The sequence below is a fragment of the Lepidochelys olivacea genome (genome assembly GCF_965140295.1).
Source record: "Lepidochelys olivacea isolate rLepOli2 genome assembly, chromosome: 16".
NCBI classification, from domain to species: domain Eukaryota; kingdom Metazoa; phylum Chordata; order Testudines; family Cheloniidae; genus Lepidochelys; species Lepidochelys olivacea.
This window is the reverse complement of record NC_140426.1, coordinates 19,819,103-19,844,395: the sequence shown is the minus strand read 5'-3', so window position 1 is coordinate 19,844,395 and position 25,293 is coordinate 19,819,103. Positions and strand designations below refer to the sequence as shown.

General features: G+C 45.2%; 1 protein-coding gene across 2 annotated transcripts; it reads right to left on the bottom strand.

Annotated features, from left to right (window-relative positions):
• Positions 1 to 3,236: 3,236 nt before the first annotated feature.
• Positions 3,237 to 24,644, bottom strand: WDR5 (WD repeat domain 5). Of its 2 annotated transcripts, XM_084650545.1 has the most exons (15): positions 24,523 to 24,643; positions 21,847 to 22,003; positions 20,533 to 20,720; positions 18,905 to 19,013; positions 17,412 to 17,485; positions 15,920 to 16,009; positions 15,358 to 15,447; positions 14,314 to 14,397; positions 12,225 to 12,280; positions 11,977 to 12,023; positions 10,314 to 10,389; positions 9,040 to 9,073; positions 8,473 to 8,547; positions 7,207 to 7,294; positions 3,237 to 6,084 (listed from the first exon to the last, which is right to left on the bottom strand). In XM_084650545.1, exons 3-15 carry the CDS (start codon positions 20,611 to 20,613, stop codon positions 5,984 to 5,986), a joined length of 1,005 nt encoding a protein of 334 aa, XP_084506671.1. In that variant the 5' UTR covers positions 20,614 to 20,720; positions 21,847 to 22,003; positions 24,523 to 24,643; the 3' UTR covers positions 3,237 to 5,983. The 2 variants fall into 2 exon arrangements, with proteins under 2 accessions (XP_084506671.1, XP_084506672.1); XM_084650546.1 differs by lacking the exon at positions 21,847 to 22,003 and having other exon boundaries at positions 24,523 to 24,644.
• Positions 24,645 to 25,293: the final 649 nt, after the last annotated feature.

The window sequence follows — 25,293 nt, the reverse complement described above, 5'->3', positions numbered from 1 at the left end:
GGTCAAAACCTGTTTGGCCAGCCACTCCAGCACTGCAGATGACTTCCCTTTCATGCAATGCAAGGAACTTCTTGAGGGCCTCCTGCATTCTTTGGGCACTGTGCTCATATGGCAATATACAGACCAGCCCAATCTCTCCCCCACTCCCCAGTTCAATGTCTCAGGACCAGAGAGATGTGACACACAGAACAGGGGTTAAGACGCCCCATGGGCCTGATTGGATCACCCTCATGCTGGAGCAAAGTATGAACAGCTCCACTGACATCCGTGTTAGCGGCGGGGATCAGGGAACCTGTGCAGTCCTCTATACCCCCACGCTCTGCCCCTTGGGAGTCCTTGAAGCCCCATTGTGCCCCCACTGGCTGCCCCTTTGGGGTCCCAAGAATGCTAAATTGCCAGCCTTGCCTAAAGCCCTGAAATGAAAAAAAAAAAGAAAAACAACTACAGTAAAAATTAGGGGTTTTTAAAAATCAGTTTTCTTCTAAAAAACCAAAACAAAAAAACCCCTATCATTGAAAAAAATAATAATTAAATAGAAAAAAGTGTAAACGTGCTAAAAAGTTTTAGAGCGACAAAGTGGGGGCGGTAATCTCTTGTATTGGACCAGCTTCTGTTGGTGAAAGAGCAAAGCTTCCACCAAGCTCCTGTGCTGGTGTGGGGCTTTTATTAAAAAAAAAAAAAAGTGTGTGTGTGGGGGGGGGTTTGGAGAACGATGAAGTTTCTGTCTCAGTTGGGATTCGAACCTATAATACAGGCTCTGCCCCGCCCCGCTGCGGCCGCCATCGTGGGTGAGGCGGATAGACGCTGTGAGCGGCAGCTGCCACCTTCAAAATGGCCAGTAAATGTATCTGCTGTTTGGAGACCGCTGATTCTGCTAGTATGTTATGGGTTGTTAGAGTATGAGGGGCTTTTTCAGGCCAGTCCAACAGTTAAGATCATCACAGCCGAAAACAGGATCCTATCGTATTTTTAGGAGCTAAAATTCAGCACCCCCTTGTATCCGAATCTGCTGACTCCTTCATTCTGATTGGCTAAAAGGGATGAATATATTAGAGCATGACAGCCGGGCAACAGCCTAGCGTTATGAGCTTTATTGAATTATTTGGCTTCTGAATCAGAGTACCAAGGGACAAGCGCAGGTTAATTCAATACGTATTACTTTTATGAATCAGTTGAAATGTTATTATTTGACGCTTCATGCTATTTAATATCTTTTACATGGCATTTCTGTAATCACCCTAACTGAGAAAGTTTTAATATTCTAGTGATTTAAAAGGCTTGGGCCTGCACCCCATACTCGTGTTGTATGAAAGGAGAGAAGGTTAGCACTCCCCTTGATAAGGATGGAAGAGGTCCTAGTGACCTTTACAACACGCATATGGTTAAGGCATTGTCACTTACTTCGTGGCATCTAACCAAGTTTTTTTTTTTTTGCTCTGTCATAGGCCTGTCGAGCACAATAACCGTTGCAGTGGGCAAGGCTGCTTGACTTCATTGCTGCATTTCACAAATGATGCTTTCTTTTAAGTGGCAATATGGGATTATGCTAAAACCAAAGTATCATAAAAATACCTCAAGTAGAACTGCCGAGCATATTTGCACAGCAAGGCCATTTCCCCCAGCTGATTTTCAGTTCTGTCAAGTGTGGGTTTTATGCATTATCATGTCCAGGGTTTGAAAACAGAAATAAATGTTAATAATAGCTAGTTAAAAATCCCATTTTAACAGGGAAAACTGAGATTTTGCATCAAAGAAATTACTCTCTTTTTACAGTGCGATATAACCCACCCACCCCTTCATCCAGGTGATGCCCAAACACCTTAACTATATAGTCAGACTATAGTACAGTGGCTGGATGTGTGTGATGGGTTTAAAAAAAAAAAGGGGGGGGGGAAATCATTGCAAAAATCATTTTATAGATCGATGGAGAAGTCCTGGTACACAATGGAGGGTATTTCACATTGCTCATAATTTGCAATCAGCATTTGCTATGTATTAGACTATTTTGTCTCTTGTTACTTATAGTATGGTAGTGCCCATCAGGTGCTATGCAAACATGAACAAAAGTGGCTGAAAAGCTTAAATATTTTTAAAAGACCTAAACCCCATTGGAAAACTCCAGTAGACTACACAATAATTTAACAGAGATTAGATCACTCATGGAGGAGTCTAGCTCATTCTAAATCAGGCTGGCTAGGATGCCAAAACCCAGGAGTTTTGATGAAAAACTAAGAAACAAAGCATTTTTGTTTTGGTCTCAGCAATCATGGCAGTGATGACACACATACAGCCTTGTCTTTCCAAGACAACTCTGTGCCCCACAAAACCTGTGGGGCATCCACGAATTTTCAAGCCAGTTTTCAGGATCAGCACAACGCAGCATTTATTACAGTGTGATGCACCATCATGTCATAATGCTGATTTGGATCTGACATGTCACTACAGCCATTTCTAGTCCAACGAGGCCAGATGTTGAAAACAGACACACAGCACTTCTGAAATGCTCTGTGCACTGAGGAGGGCAGTAGCCAGGTCAACTGAATGCTACAAAATGGGTGTGGAGGGAGAAAATTTTCAGCAGAGGCTTGTCTCACATCACGACTTGGTTGAGATCCTGGATACTGCTTGTTCAGCCCCAAGCCCTATATGTATTGTCTCATTGTTTCTTTGTGTACCCCCATCTTTCTGTAACTATCTTGTCTTATACTTAGACCATTGTTTTTGTTCTGTTTGTACAGTGCCCAGCACAAAAGGCTCTTGGTCCATGATTGGGGCTACACTAATACAAACGGGCTCTAAACAATGTAGGACTTCCTTGCCCTTGACGCCAGCTGAATGATCTCTCCGTAGTTCGCTTTTTGTAGTTTAGGAAGACATGCCAGGACATTAATTCTCCCATGTTGCATGGATTCAGAATCCTTTTTAACTAGATTATTTGCTGGTAACTGACTAAAACCTACCTAGCTAGAACCTGTAAAAGTGGACAGCTCAACTCTGTCTCAGACTACTATCCAAGGAGGAGGACGTTATCCCTTTTATTACTTAGTTTAGCCACTGTGGGCTGGCAGCACTGGGCAGAATCCCACTGAATAAACAGAAGCCCTTGCTGGAGAAACTGCTTGTTGCATGTGAATCCCCTCACATGCAAACAATCGGCCAGCAAGCCATACACCCAGGCTGAATCAGTTGTCTTGAAACTAATAGGTATTTACGGTAGTGAGTTAAAAGACATTGACTCAACATTTGGAAATAGCGTTTAATGGTGTAGGTTTAGCAGGTAGAATGCAATAGGAACATGACAAGCCTTTTAGCCAGGCGTGGATGTTACTGTCCATAGCACAAAAACCAGGAGTTTTATTTCAAGAACCTTAAGAAATCACATTTGGCACCTTACAGGAACAGAATCTCACATGAGGATTCTTGTTACATGGTGTTACTGATACAAATGGCAATTCAAAAGTGGGGGGAAATCTAACTAGGGACATAGTGCTCCCTCGTTGGCTGCAGTGAGAAAACAAACACAGAAGTAGTAAGGATGGCTTGGCAGCCAGTTTGGTACAGCCCAACTTGACCCCTATATTTATGCAGGAAAAAATATTGACCTTAAATGTCTCCTCATACTAGATGGTACAAATTAAAATATGTAGCTTCAATCTGAACAAGGAGTGGAGAAGCTAGTAAGCCACATGCCAACACCACCAAGTGTTTCAGATTCGGGCCCACTCTGCATCAGGTTGTTTCCACTGGTCTGCGGTGTGTTAGGTTCTTCACTGAAGCACCTGACTATTGAGAAAGCCTGTTAAAAAACTATTCCCACTTATTAAATAAAAAAGGACTACATAAAAAAAAATTGACAGATTTATTTTAGGGGTAGAGGCCCTGATTATTCAGAAAATTCCATTATTAGCAGACTCTCTTATAAACCTCATCAGTCAAGAGATTGTTCTGCAGCTGTTTTCCAAGAGTGTCATGCTTACACGTGGGATTCACTTTATTTACCAGAAAGCCAGCTCATGTGTAGCTGAATTCTAAAGCAACTTTTGCAGGTGCACACTTTGTACTGGGAAGTTAATACACTTAAGGTGTTAAGCATCAGTTTCCACAGCTCTCTCCTCTTCAGATCATCCACACTTAGAGATGAGTTGCTTCATTCTATTTCTTTAAGTGCCCTGTACCCTCTTGCACTATTGCTTGGCAGAGGCAATCATCAATATGGTTAAAACTCTCTGCCTTTCACTACTAACTGAAAAATCCCTTCTCATGGGAAACACAAGGAGTTTGCACAACTTATTTGAAAGTTTAAGAGTCGATGCAAAAATGGGGCTGCCAGAATTGGGCACTTTTGCCTCCACAAGAGCAGATAGTGCAAAGTCAGAAGGAACACCCTAGGCAAAAGAAAAAAAAAAAACTCTCACATTTTCTGACCCACCAAGGTTTGGTTTCAGATGAGTCTTGTTTTACGGCAGTTGTTTGCCTGTTTTTGGCTACTAGGCTTTTTTGTTGCAAATGGTTAAGACTAACCTCCAGCTAGTTCTCAAAAGCCAACGCCGGTTGGAAGATGCAGTAATCCTTTAACCCAACAATTATTCAGCATTTGAGACTTTTGCTCCCCCTATGGATAGGACAGCAGACTGGCCAGAATTCTTTTCACCTTAGGTAAGAGTCCAGTCCACTGTGATAGTTTACACGTGTTGCCTCAAGCTGAGGACTCCTTCCACATAACTGTCTGCTGGCTTCTTTAAAGTGCATCTGGACTGGAGTTATGCTCATCATCTCTTCCCTCCACAAAATGGACTCTTACCAGATCACTGACCCCAGTATTTTATAAGAGGGGCTAAACTTCTACAGCAGAAGTGGGCTGCAAAAAAAAAAAAAAAGTTGGTTTTGGAGGAAGCCTTGTGAGCGGAAGGGACGCGGACACTTCACATTAGTGCACTCTCACCACCAGCGTACATGTAAAATCCCACCTTTTTATTATGGCATATGGTTCTGGTTTGGATGTGTCAATACCACACAAGTGTGACAAAAAAGGGGAAAAGACAGTGACGCTGAAATAGTTACAGAGTCATGCTATTAGCAACACAGGTTGATACGATGGATTTCCAAGATACAAAATTGTTGGGGGGGGGGGTCCTACACTGAAGTAACTTTACAATATTTTGTGAACTCACTTTTTTTTTCCAGTAGAGAGAAAAAAAAAGGTAAAATATGCTGAGAACAACTACAAGCAGGAATCGCTTTAATGGTTAACAGGGAAAAGAAAAAAACGCTGCAACTTTGTTCTATGACAGCATCTATTAAACACACGTAATGAGGGGTCAGCAACTACACAGACGTAATAGCAGATATTCACCACAGGAGTCTGGAGCTGGGGCAGGAAAGGGAACTCTGGAACTGGATGGTTTTATTTGGTCACAAAGTTGGAGCTGAGTGTTTAAAATGAGGCATCCTTAAAGATGCAGCACTCCTATTCAAAACAATAAAGAGACACTTCTGATAGACTAGAACCTACCGGTCTGCAATAAAAAAAATAAAAATTAGACATTTTAAAAAAAAACCCAAGTATTTCTAGTATTATGACTTAACTTACTGGTACAAAACAGACCGACAGCTCCTTAAGCAGCAACAAGACAGCCAAGGAGCAGTGCCACCTTCACCACAAAGTACAGTATCTCTGGGGCTTCCAATTCAAGGCTGATACTCCTAATACGATGTTAGAAGGATCCGTTTGTCTGCCAAGGGATCAGGCACGAAAAGGAGAGACTGCTTGCTTTTTTCCACCACACTGCCCGGCTCTAATAACAAGCTAAGACATTCTCTTTGGGTCAAGACTAACAGAAACCGCTTTCTCAAATATTCTTCAGGTTTCCTGCCAACCTGGGTTTTATCTCATTATAATTCTCATGGGGGTGGAGAGGGGGGATTTAAAAAAAACACAAACCCACAATTTTCCTGGCAGTCTCTAAAGTGATACTGAAAGTGTTTAACAGTCACTCTTCCACAGTTTAATTGTTTTGTCGTTTTCTAGTGCCGCTGATGCAATGATGTTTTCTGTCGGGTGACAAGCTGTTGAGATCACAACATCTAAATAAAAGGAGAGACACAGATATCATCATTTATACCAGTCCAAGCTGCTTTGGTTCAGAGCAGGTATTTTCAGCTCAAGTGTGCACAGTTGCCCCATCGTAAGACATGGCCAGGTTCTCTCGCTACAGCAGATACTGACAATTGAGTATGAGGATTTATGAATACAAATGTTAGTGGGCCTACCCCAATTGTGAGTTTAATAGCTGGAAAGTAGGTAAAAGTTTATACGATATTACAACGGGCAGAACTTAGGGAACTATTTCACAGCAGTAATATAGGAAAGAACCAGAACCAGACCCAATGTTCTGACTACATTACACCAAGAAACCCTACGCATGCAAGTTAGGACAGATAAAAGCCCACTAAAGCAAAGGGCAGATAGTTGATTAAGCCACAAGTGCCCCAAACTCACGACTGAAAGCCCTGATCCTCCAAAGACTTACGCACACATGCTTCACTTTACCGATTGCAAACAGTCCCATTCGATGGGCACACTCTGTGCACAGGGTTAAGCAGGTGCATAAATCTGCATGATTTGGCCCTAAGACACTGATCATGCAAACACTTAAGCACGTGCATAATTCTATTCACAGGGGTCATGCCCCTGACTACTCATGTGAGTAAAACTGAGCATGTGCTTAAGCATTTGTAGGGGCAGGGGCTAAATATTCAAAGCTCTTTGCAGATGGGGTCAGTGTCTCTAAAGATGCCTCAAGCTCACCCGGAACGCATCCTTGGACAAGTGCAGCTTTGGGAGGAGCCAATGGCCAAGGTTTTCCCCAAAGTGACTAATGAGTCAGGGTGCCTAACATTACATGACACTTGTGAAAATCTTGGCCAATTTCTTTCCATATAATTCAAGGAAAGAAATGTCTCTGATAGGACAATAATTCCGGTAAAAATGCCCATCAAGTGTCAGGGAAAACACACCATGGGTCCTAATCATGCCCCATTCAGACAGATTTTTACACTAATCTCATCTATCAAATTCTGAACAAACACACTAAACAGACATTTTCCAATTCACAGCATCAAATTAACCTTAAACGCTATGTGCTCGTTATTTATTCAGTTAAGGAATGCTTAATCAAGATCAGTGTACCAAAAGCAGATTCACACCTGTGTGTCCCTGTAATTTCTGTACAATCTCTTTTGTTTGGAGGTTCCAAATATAAACCAGGTTGTCCTCTGAACCAGACACAATCCACTGAAAAAGATGCAAAGGGAAATAGTTATTGAAGTGCCATTCTAGTCTTTCCTGCCACCCCAGCTTTAATTGCTATTTCCTCTATATAGGTTCATATACCACCCTCATCACCATAGCACTTGAGTGCCTTCCAGTTGTGCATTAAGCAACGTGGCTATCATCAGTCATGTGTGGTTCATTCTCCCTTCTCTCACTCACTCACACACCCCGGCGAGGAGAACTGTGGTGTGTGCAGTAGAATGTTTTGTTTCGGTAGGCCTTGGGGTTTGTTTTCATATGTCCACGTTGTTCTGTCTTAATCATAATATCTAGCTCTTCTGCAGTGCTTTTCATAAGTGGTTCTCAAAGCACTTCACAGAGGTAGATATCATTATTCCCATTTTACAGACGGGGACATTGAGGCACAGAGCCAGGAGGAGAGGGAGGAGGATGTAACTTGTCCAAGATCACTCAGCAGGCCAGTGGCAGAGAGAGAAATAGAACCCAGGTCTCTTGAATCCTGGCCCAATGCTCCTTCCACTAGGCCATGCCAAAGGCCAGCAAGGCTAGTTGAAGAAGTGGCCTTAGCCCTCAAAGCAGAAGGGGGTGAGGGTTAAAGATGGATCTTAGTCCTGGAGGGAATCTCAGAGCGGCCCCTCAAGAAAGTTCCACCTCCTGCACAGGGATGCTGTGGTCCTAGAGCCAGCGTCTCAACCATGGCAACTCACAATCTGTAACAGGCAAGTGCTGGAGTGTGAACTAACAATATGGCTGCTCATCACTGAGGTTTTCCCTGTGTTACTGGGGTAGATGACACCTGGCAGAGTTCGAAGCACTGAGTCTACACTGCCACCTGTGGCAAACAGGTACCCTGGAGCACCCACACAGCTGCATGGAGTTTCCTAAAACTTTCCCCAAAATGGTCCCTTTCGACCAAGCCCCCAGCAAGTAAAGTTTCCAGGAGATTGAAACCTTGGGACCATTGCTTCTATTAGAATCCCTTCTCATTGCTTGGAAGTTTGCAACATTAACTGTAGCACTTGTTATACTGGGCTCCCCCCAGGGTGAAAACAGTTTTGCACTAAGGGCAAGTCAGCTATTTATAGGCCCAGAGAGATTTGCATCATCTCCTTAATTTTGATGAAAAATAAAACCTCAAATGCACCCACATCACTAAAAGCAGCTCAGTAATCACCAACCTTTCCACCAGTGACGGAGAAATTTGCAAAGATGCAGTATTTCTCATTCTTGTGACCTGTGTACGTCTTCAGGCACTGGAAGTGAAGAGCCAAAAGGCAAAAAACCATAAGCGCAGCTGGCAATGAGATATCTAGCAGTCAAGGACAAACTCCCTTTGCAGGGTAGACTAAATATATCTGTGCACATTTCCCACTCCATCAACTTGTCCAAAGGATGCAGAGGGCATCTCTGCCCTAGAATGCTAAACAATCACTTCGCTGGGTGAGGGGGGCAGGGGGAGTGGCAAATGACCCCAATTTGTCACTTCCACCCACAGAAAGAACAAGACAAGAACAATTTACCAGTTCAAGAAACACAGAATTTAGTGTCTCTGGGCATCACAAAAATGTAAAGGAACTTTTTAAATTATCCCATTTAGTCCACTACTCTAGAACAAGGGCTGTAACAAATATTATTTACAGTAATTATATTGTACAGATGACAGAACAAGTTTAACCTTATGTGAAACCATCCAAAGCAGGCTACAAACCTAGCTAGGACTTTATAGTAAGAGATTGTGACTGTACCTTTCCTTTGCTATAGTCCCAAAGTTTCAGTGTGCTAGAGAACAAAAAGGAGAACAAGGACTTTAGGCTTTGTGTTATTTCACCAGTCGTGATTTCTTGGTACATAAAAGTTTTTCCATACTAGAGCTTCCCAGAGTCTACATTACTCATTCTAGTCCAGCTTGGGAATGCAGAGTTTCAGCTAACCCAACAAGAATTAGATTTTATTTATATGCTATTTGTATTCTCCTCTGTGAAAAAAATACAGAGCAAGTCTTTAAGAATGCATTTTGTCAAGTCCTTTTTTCTTCATACATGAAGAGATGCAATGATGAGGTATGTGACCAATAGAGTTGAGAATCGTCATTCAGTTCCTTTCGTCCCCCACATTTTGAGCTAACACATACTGCAAGATACAGATTTTGGACCAAGCAAAACCAAGCCAGAACCACACACTGTCCTGCATCTAGGTAGTTACAGGGATTGCATAATGGGATGACAGCTTTTAAATCAGTCAGTAGTAGGCAAGAAAGAGATAATATTCAAATTCTATTTGGTAACCTAAATGAAATTAGCCACTGGTTTCAGACAGATGTGTGTCTTTCACACACACAAAAGAAAACACAAAAACCCCACCCCATATTGAAGTACGAGGCAACAATGTTGACTCCCCTGCTCTGGCTTGCAAAATAGCCTTAATTTAGGGTTTCCTTGCATTCACCGTATGAAAAGAGAAGGAACAATCCTGTAATGTCTTTTATAAGACAACATTCATAGATAACTAGCTCATCACCCTGGGACTTAGGGATGGGAACGTCTCATTACAGCAGCAGCAATTAATACAAGGGTGGAAAAGGGAGAGTGGCTGGTTCTTGGTAGCAGTAGCACTGGAAATATTCCAGTTGGAGAACTCTCAATAGAACCAATCCCCCTGCATAGCTTTTCTGCTTTGTATGCACAGCTATTTGAGCACTGCTGCCTTTGAGAGAGAGAGGGAGACTCACAGCCTTTCATGGTGTTCCAACAAGAGAACCATTCGATCAAGGAACTACTTCATGATGAAGGCTCTGAAAAGACACAAAGCTAAGAGTGCACAGGGGTATGGCAACCTCAGTGCTAAGACTGCCAATAGCATAAACTTTGCTGACGTTCTGACCATATAATTCCCAGAGGACTCGATTATAGAAGTGTGACGGTAGGTATGAGTTTACCCATCGTAAGAATATTACAAAAGCAACCTTTTTTATGCTATTGAAGGTGATGAATGCACTTTAAATGTGTTTTTTAATACCTACTTGTCCAGAGTTGCTGCAAGTATGTATTTGCCATTTGGAGAGAATTTCACAAAAGACACAGGAGGGTTATCATCATCTGTGTTGGAAACACAAGGGTGTTATGCAGAATATGGTGAAATATTTCTCTCATGGACAAAGAATTTCTTGTGACAAAACAGACCTACCGCAGATTAGAAAGGCCAACTTCAAGATTAGTTTAGTTACGTTTTTGTTCAGCTACCATTTTATACGTCAAGCAAACTGATGGGAGATACAGGAAAGTGGTAACGTGAAATAGTTCAAGAGGAAGAATATTTGGTTTACTAGCATTTTATTATTACATAATCATCCAACCTTCCCACTGCATCAACCCTCCCTATAGTCCAGAACGTGGCTGTAAAAGTCATAAGTAAGGCCCTACTTCATTTGTGATATTGCAGAACATGCAATATTGGGCTTCCACCACAGTTTTCGTTTTAATTAGCTTATTTTGCACAGTCCACAATTTTGCATGTGTTTTGAGTATGCAAATAGTACCGCACTAACATTTGATGCCTGTAAAATCTTAAAAGCTAAAATGATTGGATTCAATTTCTACAGCGTTTGTGTTAAGACTTTTAGTCTTCGGAATTTTAGTCACTGAATTTTTAGATCGTATCAGTCACTTTTTTAAAAAAAGGACTGTAATACCGTTGCAGCAAAATGTCTGGTTATCAAAAAAAAATAACTGACATAACATAATGCTTGAATGTTTATATCATTCCAGTCATTTTTTTTCTTAAATAAATAGGTGTGTTTTGCCAGAAGCTGGGAATGGGCGACAGGGGACGGATCACTCGATGATTCCCTGTTCTGTTCATTCCTTCTGAATCACCTGGCACTGGCCACGTCAGAAGACAGGATACTGGGTTAGATGAACCCTTGGTCTGACCCAGTATGGCTATTCTTAAGTCTACTCTGGCTTTTCCAAATTACCACAATGAATAAAGGTCCATTATTACATTTCTGCAATTTTCTATGTCTTGTCCACAACTATTTGAAGATCATCCCAAGATTAGGGTCTTAGTCATAAAACCATTTCACTGAGACACACCCTACTGCTAAAGTAAGTCCATTGTGAACACGAGAAGGTGCAGTTTTGCCTATGTCACTTCATGTTAACACTAGAGTCTGGTAATCAAAGGCATGACATGCACTGTTCAACAGGCTGCCCATTGTCTTAAGAAGGGCATCAGTTCTCAAATACTCACAACCCTAAATTGTAAACACATTTAGTCTTCTCCCACTGCCATGTGCTATTGCACTCGAGTATGTAGCTACCATTTCTGAAAGTGAAATAAGACTTACTTTTGCCACAGCAGTTCCAAGCCATTGCACAGCCAAACATAATACAACAATGACTAGTGGAAAACCCTGTAGTAAGGTACTTAGGTTTATTGTCAGCACACACTAGGCTATATTCCAAGCCTAAGAAGGTTTCCTACACATGTGAGAGGATATTTCCCCTAAAATCAACTGCAAGGATGGTTGTGTATAAAGAGGACAGTGTAAGGAGAAGGAAAAGAAATCAAAGCCGATAAGAAAACCACCTAACAGCAGTCAAAGTCATGCTGGGTATTTCATATTCTAAACGATAATACAGCAGAGAGAATCAAGAACAACATACACACATTTGCCTGCTTACCAATCAATGTTTTTAAGCACTGGCCTGATGCTGTATCCCAGATTCGACTATAACAAAAAAGAGACATGAGTCACTATTGTAGCTATGGAATGTATTATATCATCAACTGTAAGTTTACATTTTAACCTCAAAGTCATGATATAAGAAGTGTAAAACTAAAAGAATCTACGTTTTTTAAGTTATTTTTATGTAAGGAGCCTAGAAGACTATGGCACATAATAAATGTTACTGAAGAAATAACCACTTACCAGAGACCGTCATAGCTACTTGACACTATCAGGGAACCATCACGATTAAAATGCACCTGTGGTTTTATATATGGGGGGAAAATAGCAGTATTCATGTTTCTGAAGAGCAAGCAGACACATTCGAAAATTATTTGTCTCCCAAGTAGTATGTTGGGGCCCCATTGTCACACAACGAGTACGCTGCGATTCATGCAGAGGGTATGGCAAGAATTCAACAACAACGTGATGATGGGCACAGAAAGTTCAGACATATCAGGATAAAAAAAGCACTCTGGGAATGTTACTGTCAGTCAGCATTGCAAAATTCTAATGCCTCACTTGCATCCACCTGGGTTTTTTTTCCCAGCTTGAATACAGACAGCTGCAGTTAATTCAGTTAGCAGGGTAATGGGTGGGCAAATAGATTGAGACTAGCTGGTAAGCTTTCATAACAATTACAGTAACTCCTCACTTAACGTCCTCCAGCTTAAGTTACATCGCTGCTCAATGAGGGAACATGCTCGTTTAAAGTTGTGCACTGCTCCCTTATAACATCGTTTGGCTGCTTGCTCTGTCCACTGCATGTAAGATTTTTGTGGAAGAGCAGCAACTTTACAAGGGTGCATTGTACACGTTCCTCGCCGCCGCCGCCTCCCCCTCCCTCCCAGCGCTTCCCCCACCGCCAAACAGCTGTTTGGCGGCACTTAGAACTTTCTGAGAGGGAGGGGGAGGAGTGGGGAAGCGCTGTGTCTTCCCCACTCCTCCCCCTCCCTCCCAGAAAGCCCTAAGCGGGTGGGCTTAGGGTTTTCTTGGGGGCGGGGAAGGAGCGGGGATGCGGAGTGCTCCAGAGAGGAGGTGGAGTGGAAGTGGGAAGAGGTGGGCCTGGAGTGGAGCAGGGACGGGAAGAGGCAGGCCTGGAGCATCCCTCAGTGAAGTCGGCGTCTGTTCTTCTCCGGGTAAGCTGCCACTGCTGCTGCAAAGGTGCTTCCTAGTGTTCTTGCCTGCAGCGGGCTGTGTCTGTGTGGGGTAAGCCAGGGGCACTTCCCAACCACAGTACAGTACAGTATATAAATGCCTTTCGTCTGCCCCAAAAAAATTTCCTTGGAACCTAACCCCCCGCATTTATATTAAATTTTATGGGAAAATTGGATTCGTTTTACATAATTTCACTTAAAGTTGCATTTTTCAGGAACATAACTACAACGTTAAGTGAGGAGTTACTGTAATAGACTGTTTTAAGAGGCCTCTTAAAACATTAAGACCTGAACTGATTCACTGCTCCAGTGCCGTGAAGAACTTTGCTAACAGTAGCAAGACCATACTAGAAGAGTGCATTAGTTATATGCACGCCTCAGTCGGGTCAATTTATTTTCTCCAGTCACCCATGAGCTTCCCGCAAAACCCCAGTAAAGTGAATTTTAAATAGCAAATATTTAAACACACCCATGAGGGTTGTGAGGAGGGAGTTTGTAAGATCACACACATTTCTGGTAAGCATTGTGGACTATACTCCATTTTAATATCAGATCCATGTGTTCAGAGCAGCCACAGCTCAAAATGTCTGAAGCTTAGAATTCTCTCACCTCTGCTTTCATTTTATAACATTTCATCTCTGTTAAGAGCTGCACACCTTCTGTTTTCCTTACTGTGAATGGATTCTTTTTTTTTTTTTACGTTTTATTCATGTTCATCCACTAAATGGATGAGATTTTAAATGCAGTTTATTTTGAAGTTCTCTCATTCTACCTCCTGAAGTGGTTTAGAATAATGAGAAAGTTATGGAGAAACCCAGAGGTACAGCAAATTCAGATTTTCATTGAGCAGACTGGAGTAGCCCCACAACCTGCGCTTTTATAGCAGATGCTGCCTGTCATAATGCCCAGAGGCAGAATCCATTCTGGGGTTCAAGTGGTAAGTATGGGTCACTGGCATCTCCATGTTCATTAATACCCTTACAAGTCATCACATGGCATTTATCACACTGTGTCCCTCACCAAGGGGCAGATAGAGAGTAACAGTGAGACACTGCTCCCTTCTTTGCAAAAGGGGAAAAAGCCCTGCTAGATGCAGGCAAACATGTCAGCATGTTAATGTATCTGAAGGCACTTACAGCTGAAACTGGGTCAGAATGCGCAGGCAGTGTCTTGAGGCACTTCCCTGTTTTCACATCCCATATCCGCACACTTTCATCAAACTGAAAATCAGAGGACAAATTCACACAGTGATTTTCAAATGCACTCACTCCCCAGCCATACCGCCCAGCCCGCATGAACGGATTAACAGGTTTGATCAGGGAGGGGAGAGAAATATGCATGACTACATTCCTCAAGCATCCAGACTTATTTCTGCTTGGGAGCACCCAAGATTTTAATAGAATTCCTCTTCACTGCTAGTCACTGAGCACTGTTCACTTAGCATGGGGATCTTCAAAGGAGTTCAATCCTAACCTTCATGCTTTGCACTTCATGGACCTTTGATGCCAATCGCAAGGAGCTCTGTGAATTTTAAGCTCAAATATTCATGCAAGGAAGCTAGTATTTATCCCTAGCTTACAGAAAAGGTAATTCAGGTTTAATGACTTGCTCAAGGTGACACAGCGAGCTGGAAGAAACGTGAGAGGAGAACCCGAGAGTCCTATTCCCAGTCCCTTCACAAGCCACGTGCATAAGGCTTCCGAGCTGCAGAGCAAGTTGTTGAAATGGTCATGAAGCTACATTTCAGTGATGCCATGGTTTGCATGCAATAGTCAAATAATCCTTCAAAGAGATAAGGGTATCTTCCAGAGCAATCACAGAATCTGAACTATGAAGATACAAGGAGCTTCTATTTCCCAAGCTATTCATGCCAGAGCACCACTCAGTACTTAAGGAAGGCTTTGCAATGAAGTGAATGTAGATATGCTGACTGCTAGTGAAGCCAGAAATAACATCTGGAGCTAGACCTATAGCCAGCGCTTAGGGTGCTATGGGTGAAGCCCCAAACTTCTAAAGCTGGACTGAGGGCTTTGACTTTGGCTCAAGAGCCAACATAGTAGTGATGCTACCAACTCTCCCCTTTAAGACTTCATTTAATTACATGCATGGTAGAATAGAGATGGTCTAGACCTCTGCAGGGTGTATGGGACTTGTACTCCATTGAGAGTGTGTTCACTTACTGAGCCTGAAACAATGAGGTTGGACTGGGGGTTGAAGTTGCAGCAGAAAACATAGTTACTGTGCCCCTTCAGTGTCTTCAAACACTTGCCCTGAAATCAGATTTAAAATATTGTTAGAGTCAAATATACACACAGTAGATTTACCAGTAACTTCCCACACCTTCAAAGTTCCCATGGTGACCTGAATTCAGGACTAGTCATACTGTGATAAAGGGACAACGTCAGGTTAAATTTCTACCCCAAATCTAGGCTTCTATTAAAAAAAAAAAAAAAAAGTCCTTCAAGTTTTTATGGGACAGGAACCATTAAGCAAAACAGAAACAACGTGTTTCCAACCCCAACCCTGTCCCATTTTCATAGTGCATGAGAACCCGGCGGTTAAACTGATTAGAAACAAAAGTGAAATGAACTAGCTTATTTTAATTGCTAATACAGAAGGCAAGCAAGCTGCATCACTGGTGAAAAGTTAACAACAAATGTTCCGTGTCAAGTTAGTCTTCTTCATTTTAAGATACCCCGAGAGAGGACTGGGGAGAAGAGAAAACTCAAGCCCCGCCCTTACCGAGCTCACATCCCAAATTTTGAGAGTTTTGTCATCGGAGGCAGAGACAAGAAGGTTGGAATCTGATGACCATGCTACATCAGAGATACCCTGAAACAAAGGAAAGCAATTTAACACTGAGCTTTGCTTGCTCATTCACTCCAGAACAGGCAAAGCATAGACAGTTTCATATCTGAAGCCAGAAAGAGAGAAAAGCAGGGTTACCTTAACTTTGCAAAGTCAGGATAGAAATGGATCACAGCAACTTCAACACCTCTTCCTCTTAACACAGGACAGCCAATGACTCCAGGAAGCTTTTAGCTTTGCTGAGCCTCGCATTGCAAGAGCATAGTGGTTTGTTCATCCAGAAGTTCTAGTTACTCTGGGACCTAGTCCTCTTTTTGAAGTTCATAAATAATAACTTATACATAGCTGGGTTAGATTCATTTCCTTCCCCCTCCCTGACGGGGGGCTTATCCCTACTGTCTGCCTGAAATGACCCAGAGTAAGATTTTCAAAAGCAGCCAAGTGACTTAGGAGCGTACATCACGTTTTCAAAAGTGATTTAGGCAGCTAGGTCCTACTGACTTAGTGAGATTTAGGAGCCTGAGTCTCAGTAGAAGTGAACGGGACACAGCCATCGTCTAAGTCACTTTTGAAAACTGGACTTCAATACTTTGGAACGTATTCTTCATTTCCAAACATTAGATCTTATTTCCTGAATTTCAATGGGTAAAGCCATGAGAAATGTCAAGTTCCCTTTAAAAAAAATTTTTTTTAAAGAAAGCACCATTCTGATCAAAATTTAAAGCAAATCATTACACTATGTAGTTTTCCTAGGTGGAAGCCCAGCTGTTCAAACAGGTAGTGTTAGTGCTCACGAAGGGAATGACTTTCACACTAGCTAAGCATTGTGAATGTAGATGCTTTATCAACAATCCACAGGTTTCCGCCCATCTCTCTCAATCCTGACCTGAAACATCCCCGTTATTCCAGGCCCGGGCCACCACCACCATCATCATCATACAGGGCTAGGACTATAACAGGGTTTAAAAAGACAATTGGATAAATTCATGGAGGTTAAGTCCATTAATGGCTATTAGCCAGGATGGGTAAGGAATGGTGTCCCTAGCCTCTGTTTTTCAGAGGGTGGAGATGGATGGCAGGAGAGAGATCACTAGATCATTACCTGTTAGGTTCACTCCCTCTGGGGCACCTGGCATTGGCCACTGTCGGTGGACAGGATGCTGGGCTGGATGGACCTTTGGTCTGACCCACTATAGCCATTCTTATGTTGGGAGGGGGTTTGCCATAGGGACAAATAAACCCCGCCTCCAGATTAGACCAAACAATTTGCTTTCATATGAATTAAACCAATATACGAAGGCTTCTGGAGGTGAAAGCTAGCAAGTTAACCCATTATGCAAGCCCCAGATGCAATACTGAATTGCAATTGCGATCTGAAAGGACAGCTATTTAGACTGCAAAATATTCTTTAGAGTTCAGTACTTACCAGTTTGTGACCAGATATTGTTTTTTCAAACTTGCCATCATATGCTCCCCAAATTTTAATTAGTTTGTCAGCCGCTAAAAGAGAAAAGATTCCCAATTAGTAAACAAGCAGTACTAAAAATAGCTCCCTTAAGGAGCGAGAAGCGCATTGGCTACTTTTCTGCAAACACGTTACTGTTTTTACCCTCAAGCACAGACTTCAGTGCATAAGGTAGGGTGTAAACATTAAATGACAAAGTTTCACTGCAGGAGCTGAGATTACACATGCTGCCTTGAAAGTGAAGGGTCTCAAATAATTCAGTTCCAAAACTGGATCCACCGTAATTTATCTGACAAGCAGTGACCTTTGGTTTCTCATTTTTGAAAATAAAAATGTCAATGAGAAAAAAGTTTCCATGCCACACACAAACCACTGAAACACTTCTGCCTCAGAGAAAGCAAAACTGATCCATAAATTGGGCCGACATTACTGCTCGTGAGAAACAAACCTGCTACCCGTTATCATGTTAGCTTGTGCTCTGTACAAGAGAAAGAGGTTGATATTTGCCAGATGTTAAAAGTTAGAGAACTGTCCAGGGAAGGAAGATAAATGAACTTCTAGAAGGTACTATGAAGAGTGAGAAGTTAATTTCTATGGAGAAAACTGCACACGTAAAGGCAGTCACAATAAAGTAAAAGACCAGAATCACTGCCCATTTCTAGAGGCCATGGTGATTTCAGTGGCCATCTCCATCACCTTCAGTCGTGTTCCTCTAAATTAATTCTTTCCTCTCCAATCCCCTTTGAATAACCAGTGCCCAAGTATGTGGTACTTGATTCAAAAGGAAGTTGTCAGGCAGTTGCAATGATCACCAAAGAAAAGGTTAAACAGATATCAAGGTGAGCTTTGAGTTCTAGGCAAAAAACTTGTCAAGTTCCTCCCTTCCCAAGTTTGACAGTCTTGTACATTTCACCTGGCTACTTACAAGAAAGGAACAGGCAGACTCTCCAAGATGCTTTTATATTACAATGCCAATGGAGGGGAGGAAGAGCTGGGAGCCCTCTGGGTGAATCTCACCTCAATGCAGAGAATGCACACTGGTTGCTCATGCCAGGCAAGCCCCAATTTAAAGACTTAAGCCAAAGTTTAAGTGGTGCAAAGGGCTGCATGGGGCCCCTCTCTGCACGAGGATTAATTTCACATGTATCCACAATCAGTGTGTAACTCTGCATTGTTTTTTGTAAAGTGGCTCAGTAGCATAAGTTGAGCATCTCAAGCCCTTCATGCCAGGCAGAGGAAGATTCAGCATATTGGACAACAGGACATAAAAGCAAACATTAAAGTGGGTCAAACTTTGGAACAGCCAGCTTTGAGTGTCCCTTTAAAAAACAAGCCATGTGGTTATATTCCCCCACCTTTTGCATTAAGATTAGCCATCTACCTGTCTCCCAACAGGAGGTTCACATGTGCACATTTCAGATAACGGGAAGGAATTAACGAAGACTAATACTTACAGGAACTGGCCAGCCACTCTCCATTGGGACTAAACTTTACTGACGAAACCGCCTTAGTGTGTCCTGCTAATGTGAACTTTAGAGCATAGTTTGGTTTTACAGGTGCCGGCTGTAAGAAAGAATCACATGAGTAAGATGACCGGAGCTTTAATTCAGTGTTTCAGTTGTAACTGGGGTATCAAACTGAGTCACTATGCAGTGCTCTGCACTTGGATGGCAATCCAGATTTGATCCTTTATTTTTAAAAAATTTAAGTTCCTAGCCCTTATGTTTATGAAGGAAACCTGAGCCAGTAACGTCTTCCTGAGCCAACATAGAAACATGCTCAAACAATGGGTTAAATTCATCCTTGGTGTAACTCCAGCCAAGTCTGCTTTACCAGGAATGAAGCTGGCCCAAGAACTCTGAGAAGTGTGAACTGAGCCAATGATCTCAATGGAGTTACCTGCAAAGGATTTTTAAAAATCGGGGTTGTGCCTTTTTGCTTACAATTTAAAATGAAGACCTGAAAAGCTCCCCCATAATCACAACTTGTTTTCACCTTAACTATCAGCAATGTCAAATCCAACCTTCCCCGGTTTTCCTGAAAGACTTTTTGGGGAAGGAGTTTCAGAGGGGTGCTGCACATTCTCACACCCTTATTGGGATCATGGTCTTTAACAAAGACATCCTTTTTCTCCCAAATGTCCACAAGTATTGCAAGTGACTTCAAATTTTTCAATCTGTTCCTCTCTCTATTGAGATAACAAATTCACCAGTTCTCCAGTCACCCTAGAGCTGTCCCATGGCCTGAACTGCTCATGCAGAACGCAATAAAATATTTTCTTGATAAGACTCTTTTAGGGTTTTTTAAAATATCACAAAACAGAAAAGGGTACAAGGCCATTTTTTTTTACCTTTTGCAAGTCACCTTTACATACCAGCACTGGCTATTTCACTGGTGATCTTTTTAGCAGAAATATTCATCTACTCTGGGATTGTGGGAAGGCTTTGGTAGGATACCACAACATTCCCCCACAGTCTGACCCCAATTGTAATGATTGTGGAAATCATACTTAGCTGTAGAAATAATTAAAGAAACCAAACTTCTGACAGATCTCATAATTCCCTCATGGCTAACTGGAAACGCTGTTTATTATTTCAAGAAACTCTGACAGTGTCTCCCCATTTCTCAGCAAAGATTTAATACTAGTGTCACACCAATGTTTTAGTACTGTGATTACATTAGTTACAAAATATACTATGCCAAATTTATGAATACTCTGAAGTGTTACCATAAAACAAAATTTACACATTTTGTGATATATTCCCTTTAATGAATTTTGCAAACTACCAAAATTCAATAAGCCATACTGGACCTCAGTTATGCATGTTACAAGTTACATTATCCACCTGCATCAAAACTAAGCTCTTTAGAGTAATGGCAGGAATCTTGTTGTCTGTCTTGTCCACAAAGCACTTAGCATATTCTTGGCTCTAAACAAAATTAGGAGAAATCCTAAACAATTCCTTTAATTCATGTAAGTTATTAAATACCCCAGTCCTATTTGTAAGTTTGTCAGTAAAAGATGCAAGTAACTTCCATGTGCACTGACAGGTGGAGATATCATTCTGAGATTTACACGCACCTTGGTCTGATTGGTTGAGGAGGAAGGAGTAGATTGTGTTTTGGTGGATTCTGCATCTGGTTTCTTCTCTTCTGTTGCCATGGTTCTCAAGCTAGCAAGTCAGATGTATGGTACTTGAAGCAATGAATGAATGTGCTGCTTCAAAAGGGAGCCTTTCACACCAAAAGAACTGCTCTAATAACACAAACCTATGAGAAAACAAAACTCCACTGTTAGCCATCAAGTAAATTATTTCAGCAGCTAGAAGAGAATTAACACAACAGTACGTCCTAACCATAATCCATGTTCCCAAATAACCAGTGAAAACACAAAGTTTCATGCCCATGACTTTGTACCATATGTAATGCTCCTCTCAACTCCCCTTCTTATAAGCTAAACTATAGAGCCTTTTGCTGGCCACATTATACTTGCTGTCCTTTTTCTCAGGTGCCAAACAACATTTAAACAGCTAAGCACATTACTGTTCCTGAGAGCTCTTTTCCGTGTAAACAATTGCTGTAGTTACCACAGGTTTGTTAGCCAGTGGCAAGGGAGGTGGTCCATGTGATGCGCTGAGAAGATGCGGTCTACAGAATACAAGTTTAAGAACCCCAGTTATGACCGATTACCACATTTTGCAAGGCTCCTCTGGCACCATATTCAGCAATCCCTAAGAATACAGCTGTGAGGATCTGGCGAGGGCAGTTTATTTCTCAGCACACTCCCTAAAATGCCATTAAAATTAAATAGTTCAAAAGCATAAGAGACAAAGATTTCAGTTCATGGAACAGATGCAAGCAATAGCCCTGGATGTCTTTCAGGCTGAATGACAGACACGATGCAAAACCTATGATAATGCGAAAAATGCAACAGGCATACCCAGAAATCAAAAACCTATTAGCTTCCTCTGCGCTCTTAATTCACCCTTTTCAATCAAGGGTTGCCTCCTTAACTGCATTTCAGAACAGCAAATCACACTCGTTTCTGCCGTATACTTGGAAGATGTTTCACCTGATTAAGAGCCAGCCTTGTAGTAGTCTCAACAGACTCGCCCTGTGAAACAAAACCTGTAACTGCTGTGCCAATGTTCTGCAATCAGGGCTTACACTGCAGAGGGAATAACCTCTACTGCAGCCCAAGTAGATTTCAGCCTGGCAATGGAAAATACCTCTGACACATACAGTAAGACTTTGTCTTTAGGAAAAAATTATTAGTGTAATTTCCCCACTGTTGCTTCCACCAGTTCTGTTCTGCTGATAGGAGCTGTATTTGAAGTGACTGGTAGTGTTTTAAGCATCATATCATCCTTGGGGGGGCCATGCAGCATGGTATTACCTGTGTCTTATCTACACTAGAGTTCTCTTCGGTGGAGATGAGCCACTGGTAAGAAAATTGGAAGAGATCTTTGGAAACTGTACGTCAGCTTTTCAATGCGTGGCTCTGTTTAGGACAACGTTATTCATCATTCAGCACAGGAACAAGAGGCAGCTTTCTGCACCAAACAGTAGAAACAGCAATATTCAGTCCAGGTTTCCTGAATGGCAACTGGCCGATGACAATATGGCTAAGATTGAGCTCATGAAGAGACTTATTCCCAGCCCAAATCTTTAATGCTTAAAGCTTCAGCCTGCTGGAGAGGGTGTAAGCTCTACTTCCGTACTGGTGCCAGTCCAACATCCAGTCACCTACAGAAGCCTGGGCACCCAGGATGAGACACACCCACTGTTCTCCATGTCATGAATGGTAAGGGCCAGGATCAAGGGATGCAAGTAACATGGGCCACACAAGCAACCCAGAACCAGTGCACAGAAGGTGGGGAGGGGAGAAAGGAATAATGCATGCCCCCTATAGAGGCTATAAAGCATGTGAACCAAGGAAGGGAAAGGTTTGTGCATGCAAAGCTAGATACAGATTATGGGAGCTAGAGAGGACAGCAGATCCATACACCCTGGGCACGGACTGATGCATACCCCAGCCTAGCATAGGAGCGGGGAGGGGGGGGGGGGGACTGGGCCATTCCCCCAACCCCTGCAAGCGAGCTAGGGAGGAGGCAGATCCATGCCCCCACACACATGGAAGTTAGAGAGGTGCACATCCATACACCCTGGGCAGATCCAAGCACCCCCTAGGAGTCCTCTGGAGGAGGCAGGTACATGCACCTCCCCCCAGGGGTGCTAGGGAGGGGCCAGGGGCTGGAGCATGCCCCACACACGTGGAAGCTAGGGAGGGGGCAGGTCCATGCAGCCCCCCCGGGGTGCTAGGGAGGGGCCAGGGCATGCCCCACACACATGGAAGCTAGGGAGGGCACAGGTTCATGCATCCCCCCCAGGGGTGCTAGGGAGGGGCCAGGGCTGGGGCATGCCCCACACACGTGGAAGCTAGGGGGGGCAGGTTCATGCAGCACCCCCAGGGGTGCTAGGGAGGGGCCAGGGCTGGGGCATGCCCCACACACGTAGAAGCTAGAGAGGGGGCAGGTCCATGCAGCCCCCCCAGGGGTGCTAGGGAGGGGCCAGGGCTGGGGCATGCCCCACACACGTGGAAGCTAGGGAGGGGGCAGGTCCATGCAGCCCCCCCAGGGGTGCTAGGGAGGGGCCAGGGCTGGGGCATGCCCCACACACATGGAAGCTAGGGAGGGGGCAGGTCCATGCAGCCCCCCCCGGGGTGCTAGGGAGGGGCCAGGGCTGGGGCATACCCCACACACGTGGAAGCTAGAGAGGGGGCAGGTCCATGCAGCCCCCCCCGGGGTGCTAGGGAGGGGCCAGGGCTGGGGCATGCCCCACACACGTGGGGCTAGGGAGGGCACAGGTCCATGCAGCCCCCCCCCGGGTGCTAGGGAGGGGCCAGGGCTGGGGCATGCCCCACACACGTGGAAGCTAGAGAGGGGGCAGGTCCATGCAGCCCCCCCCGGGGTGCTAGGGAGGGGCCAGGGCTGGGGCATGCCCCACACACGTGGGGCTAGGGAGGGCACAGCTCCATGCAGCCCCCCCCCGGGTGCTAGGGAGGGGCCAGGGCTGGGGCATGCCCCACACACATGGAAGCTAGGGAGGGGGCAGGTCCATGCAGCCCCCCCCCGGGTGCTAGGGAGGGGCCAGGGCTGAGGCATGCCCCACACACGTGGAAGCTAGGGAGGGGGCAGGTCCATGCAGCCCCCCCCCCGGGTGCTAGGGAGGGGCCAGGGCTGAGGCATGCCCCACACACGTGGAAGCTAGGGAGGGGGCAGGTCCATGCAGCCCCCCCAGGGGTGCTAGGGAGGGGCCAGGGCTGGGGCATGCCCCACACACATGGAAGCTAGGGAGGGGGCAGGTCCATGCAGCCCCCCCCGGGGTGCTAGGGAGGGGCCAGGGCTGGGGCATACCCCACACACGTGGAAGCTAGAGAGGGGGCAGGTCCATGCAGCCCCCCCCGGGGTGCTAGGGAGGGGCCAGGGCTGGGGCATGCCCCACACACATGGAAGCTAGGGAGGGGGCAGGTCCATGCAGCCCCCCCCCGGGTGCTAGGGAGGGGCCAGGGCTGGGGCATGCCCCACACACGTGGAAGCTAGAGAGGGGGCAGGTCCATGCAGCCCCCCCCGGGGTGCTAGGGAGGGGCCAGGGCTGGGGCATGCCCCACACACGTGGGGCTAGGGAGGGCACAGGTCCATGCAGCCCCCCCCCGGGTGCTAGGGAGGGGCCAGGGCTGGGGCATGCCCCACACACATGGAAGCTAGGGAGGGGGCAGGTCCATGCAGCCCCCCCCCGGGTGCTAGGGAGGGGCCAGGGCTGAGGCATGCCCCACACACGTGGAAGCTAGGGAGGGGGCAGGTCCATGCAGCCCGGGGGCGGGGGGCGGTGCACGCACCCATACCCCCCCCCCCCCGCGGGCAGGTCCCCGGGAGGAGGCAGAGCCCGGCGCATGCCCCGCGGGTCCGGGCGGGGAGGGGACCGCGGGGCCCGGGCCGCGAGGCGGCGGCTGGCGCGTGCCCGCCAGGAGCGGGCGGGGGGGGAGGGGCCCCGGCCCCGTTCAGTCACTTACCGGGGGGGCGGGGCGCCGCCTCCTCCTCGGCGGGGAGCAGGGCCGGGGAGGGGGGAAGCGGCGGCACCTCCGTAGCCGCCAGGCGGGGGGAATGTGCGGTGGCGCATGCGCGAAGGGCGGGGGGGACGGGACAGCACAATGCCGCTCTCTCCTGGGGACGCTACGGCGAGGCAGAAGGGACAGAAACAGGGGCAGGGCCGGGTCGAGTGGCAACGCCTTAAAGGGCCAGAAGCCTTGTCTGGGTGAATAGTTGGCGGCGGGGCACTAGGTGTGGCTGGGTGGAAACCTGCTCGTTGGGGGCCCCCAGACCACGCACGGGGGCACAGCCAGGGTTCCTCCCGGGACCCCAGCTGGGTTCTGCCATGCACCAGAGCCCCCCCATGCTGCCCACGTGTGCGATTCCCATTGAAGTCACTGAGCACTGGACCAAAGACCAGCCTAAAACTTCCCACGCAGGAGCCCTCAAGGCCCGACTCTTCCCCACCTCCTACCCTGTGCAGTCATCTACACTGGGCAAAGGGGGTGTAAAGTGCCACCTCTGTGGGGAGGGGCGGCGCGTTTTGACCTGGGGGTGGCTCACACACACAAGGTTCTGGCTGTTAACATGTCCACACTGAATGTACACCGGACCCTCGCTAGAACGTGCGTCTATATAACGCGGCCGCGGCCATGGATCCCAAATTTAAGCACAGGACAATTTTTCTGGGTTTTAAGCGACCTTGGTGTTCATTATAAGATTTTCGCCCGGGCAGAACTCTCCAAGGTATGTAC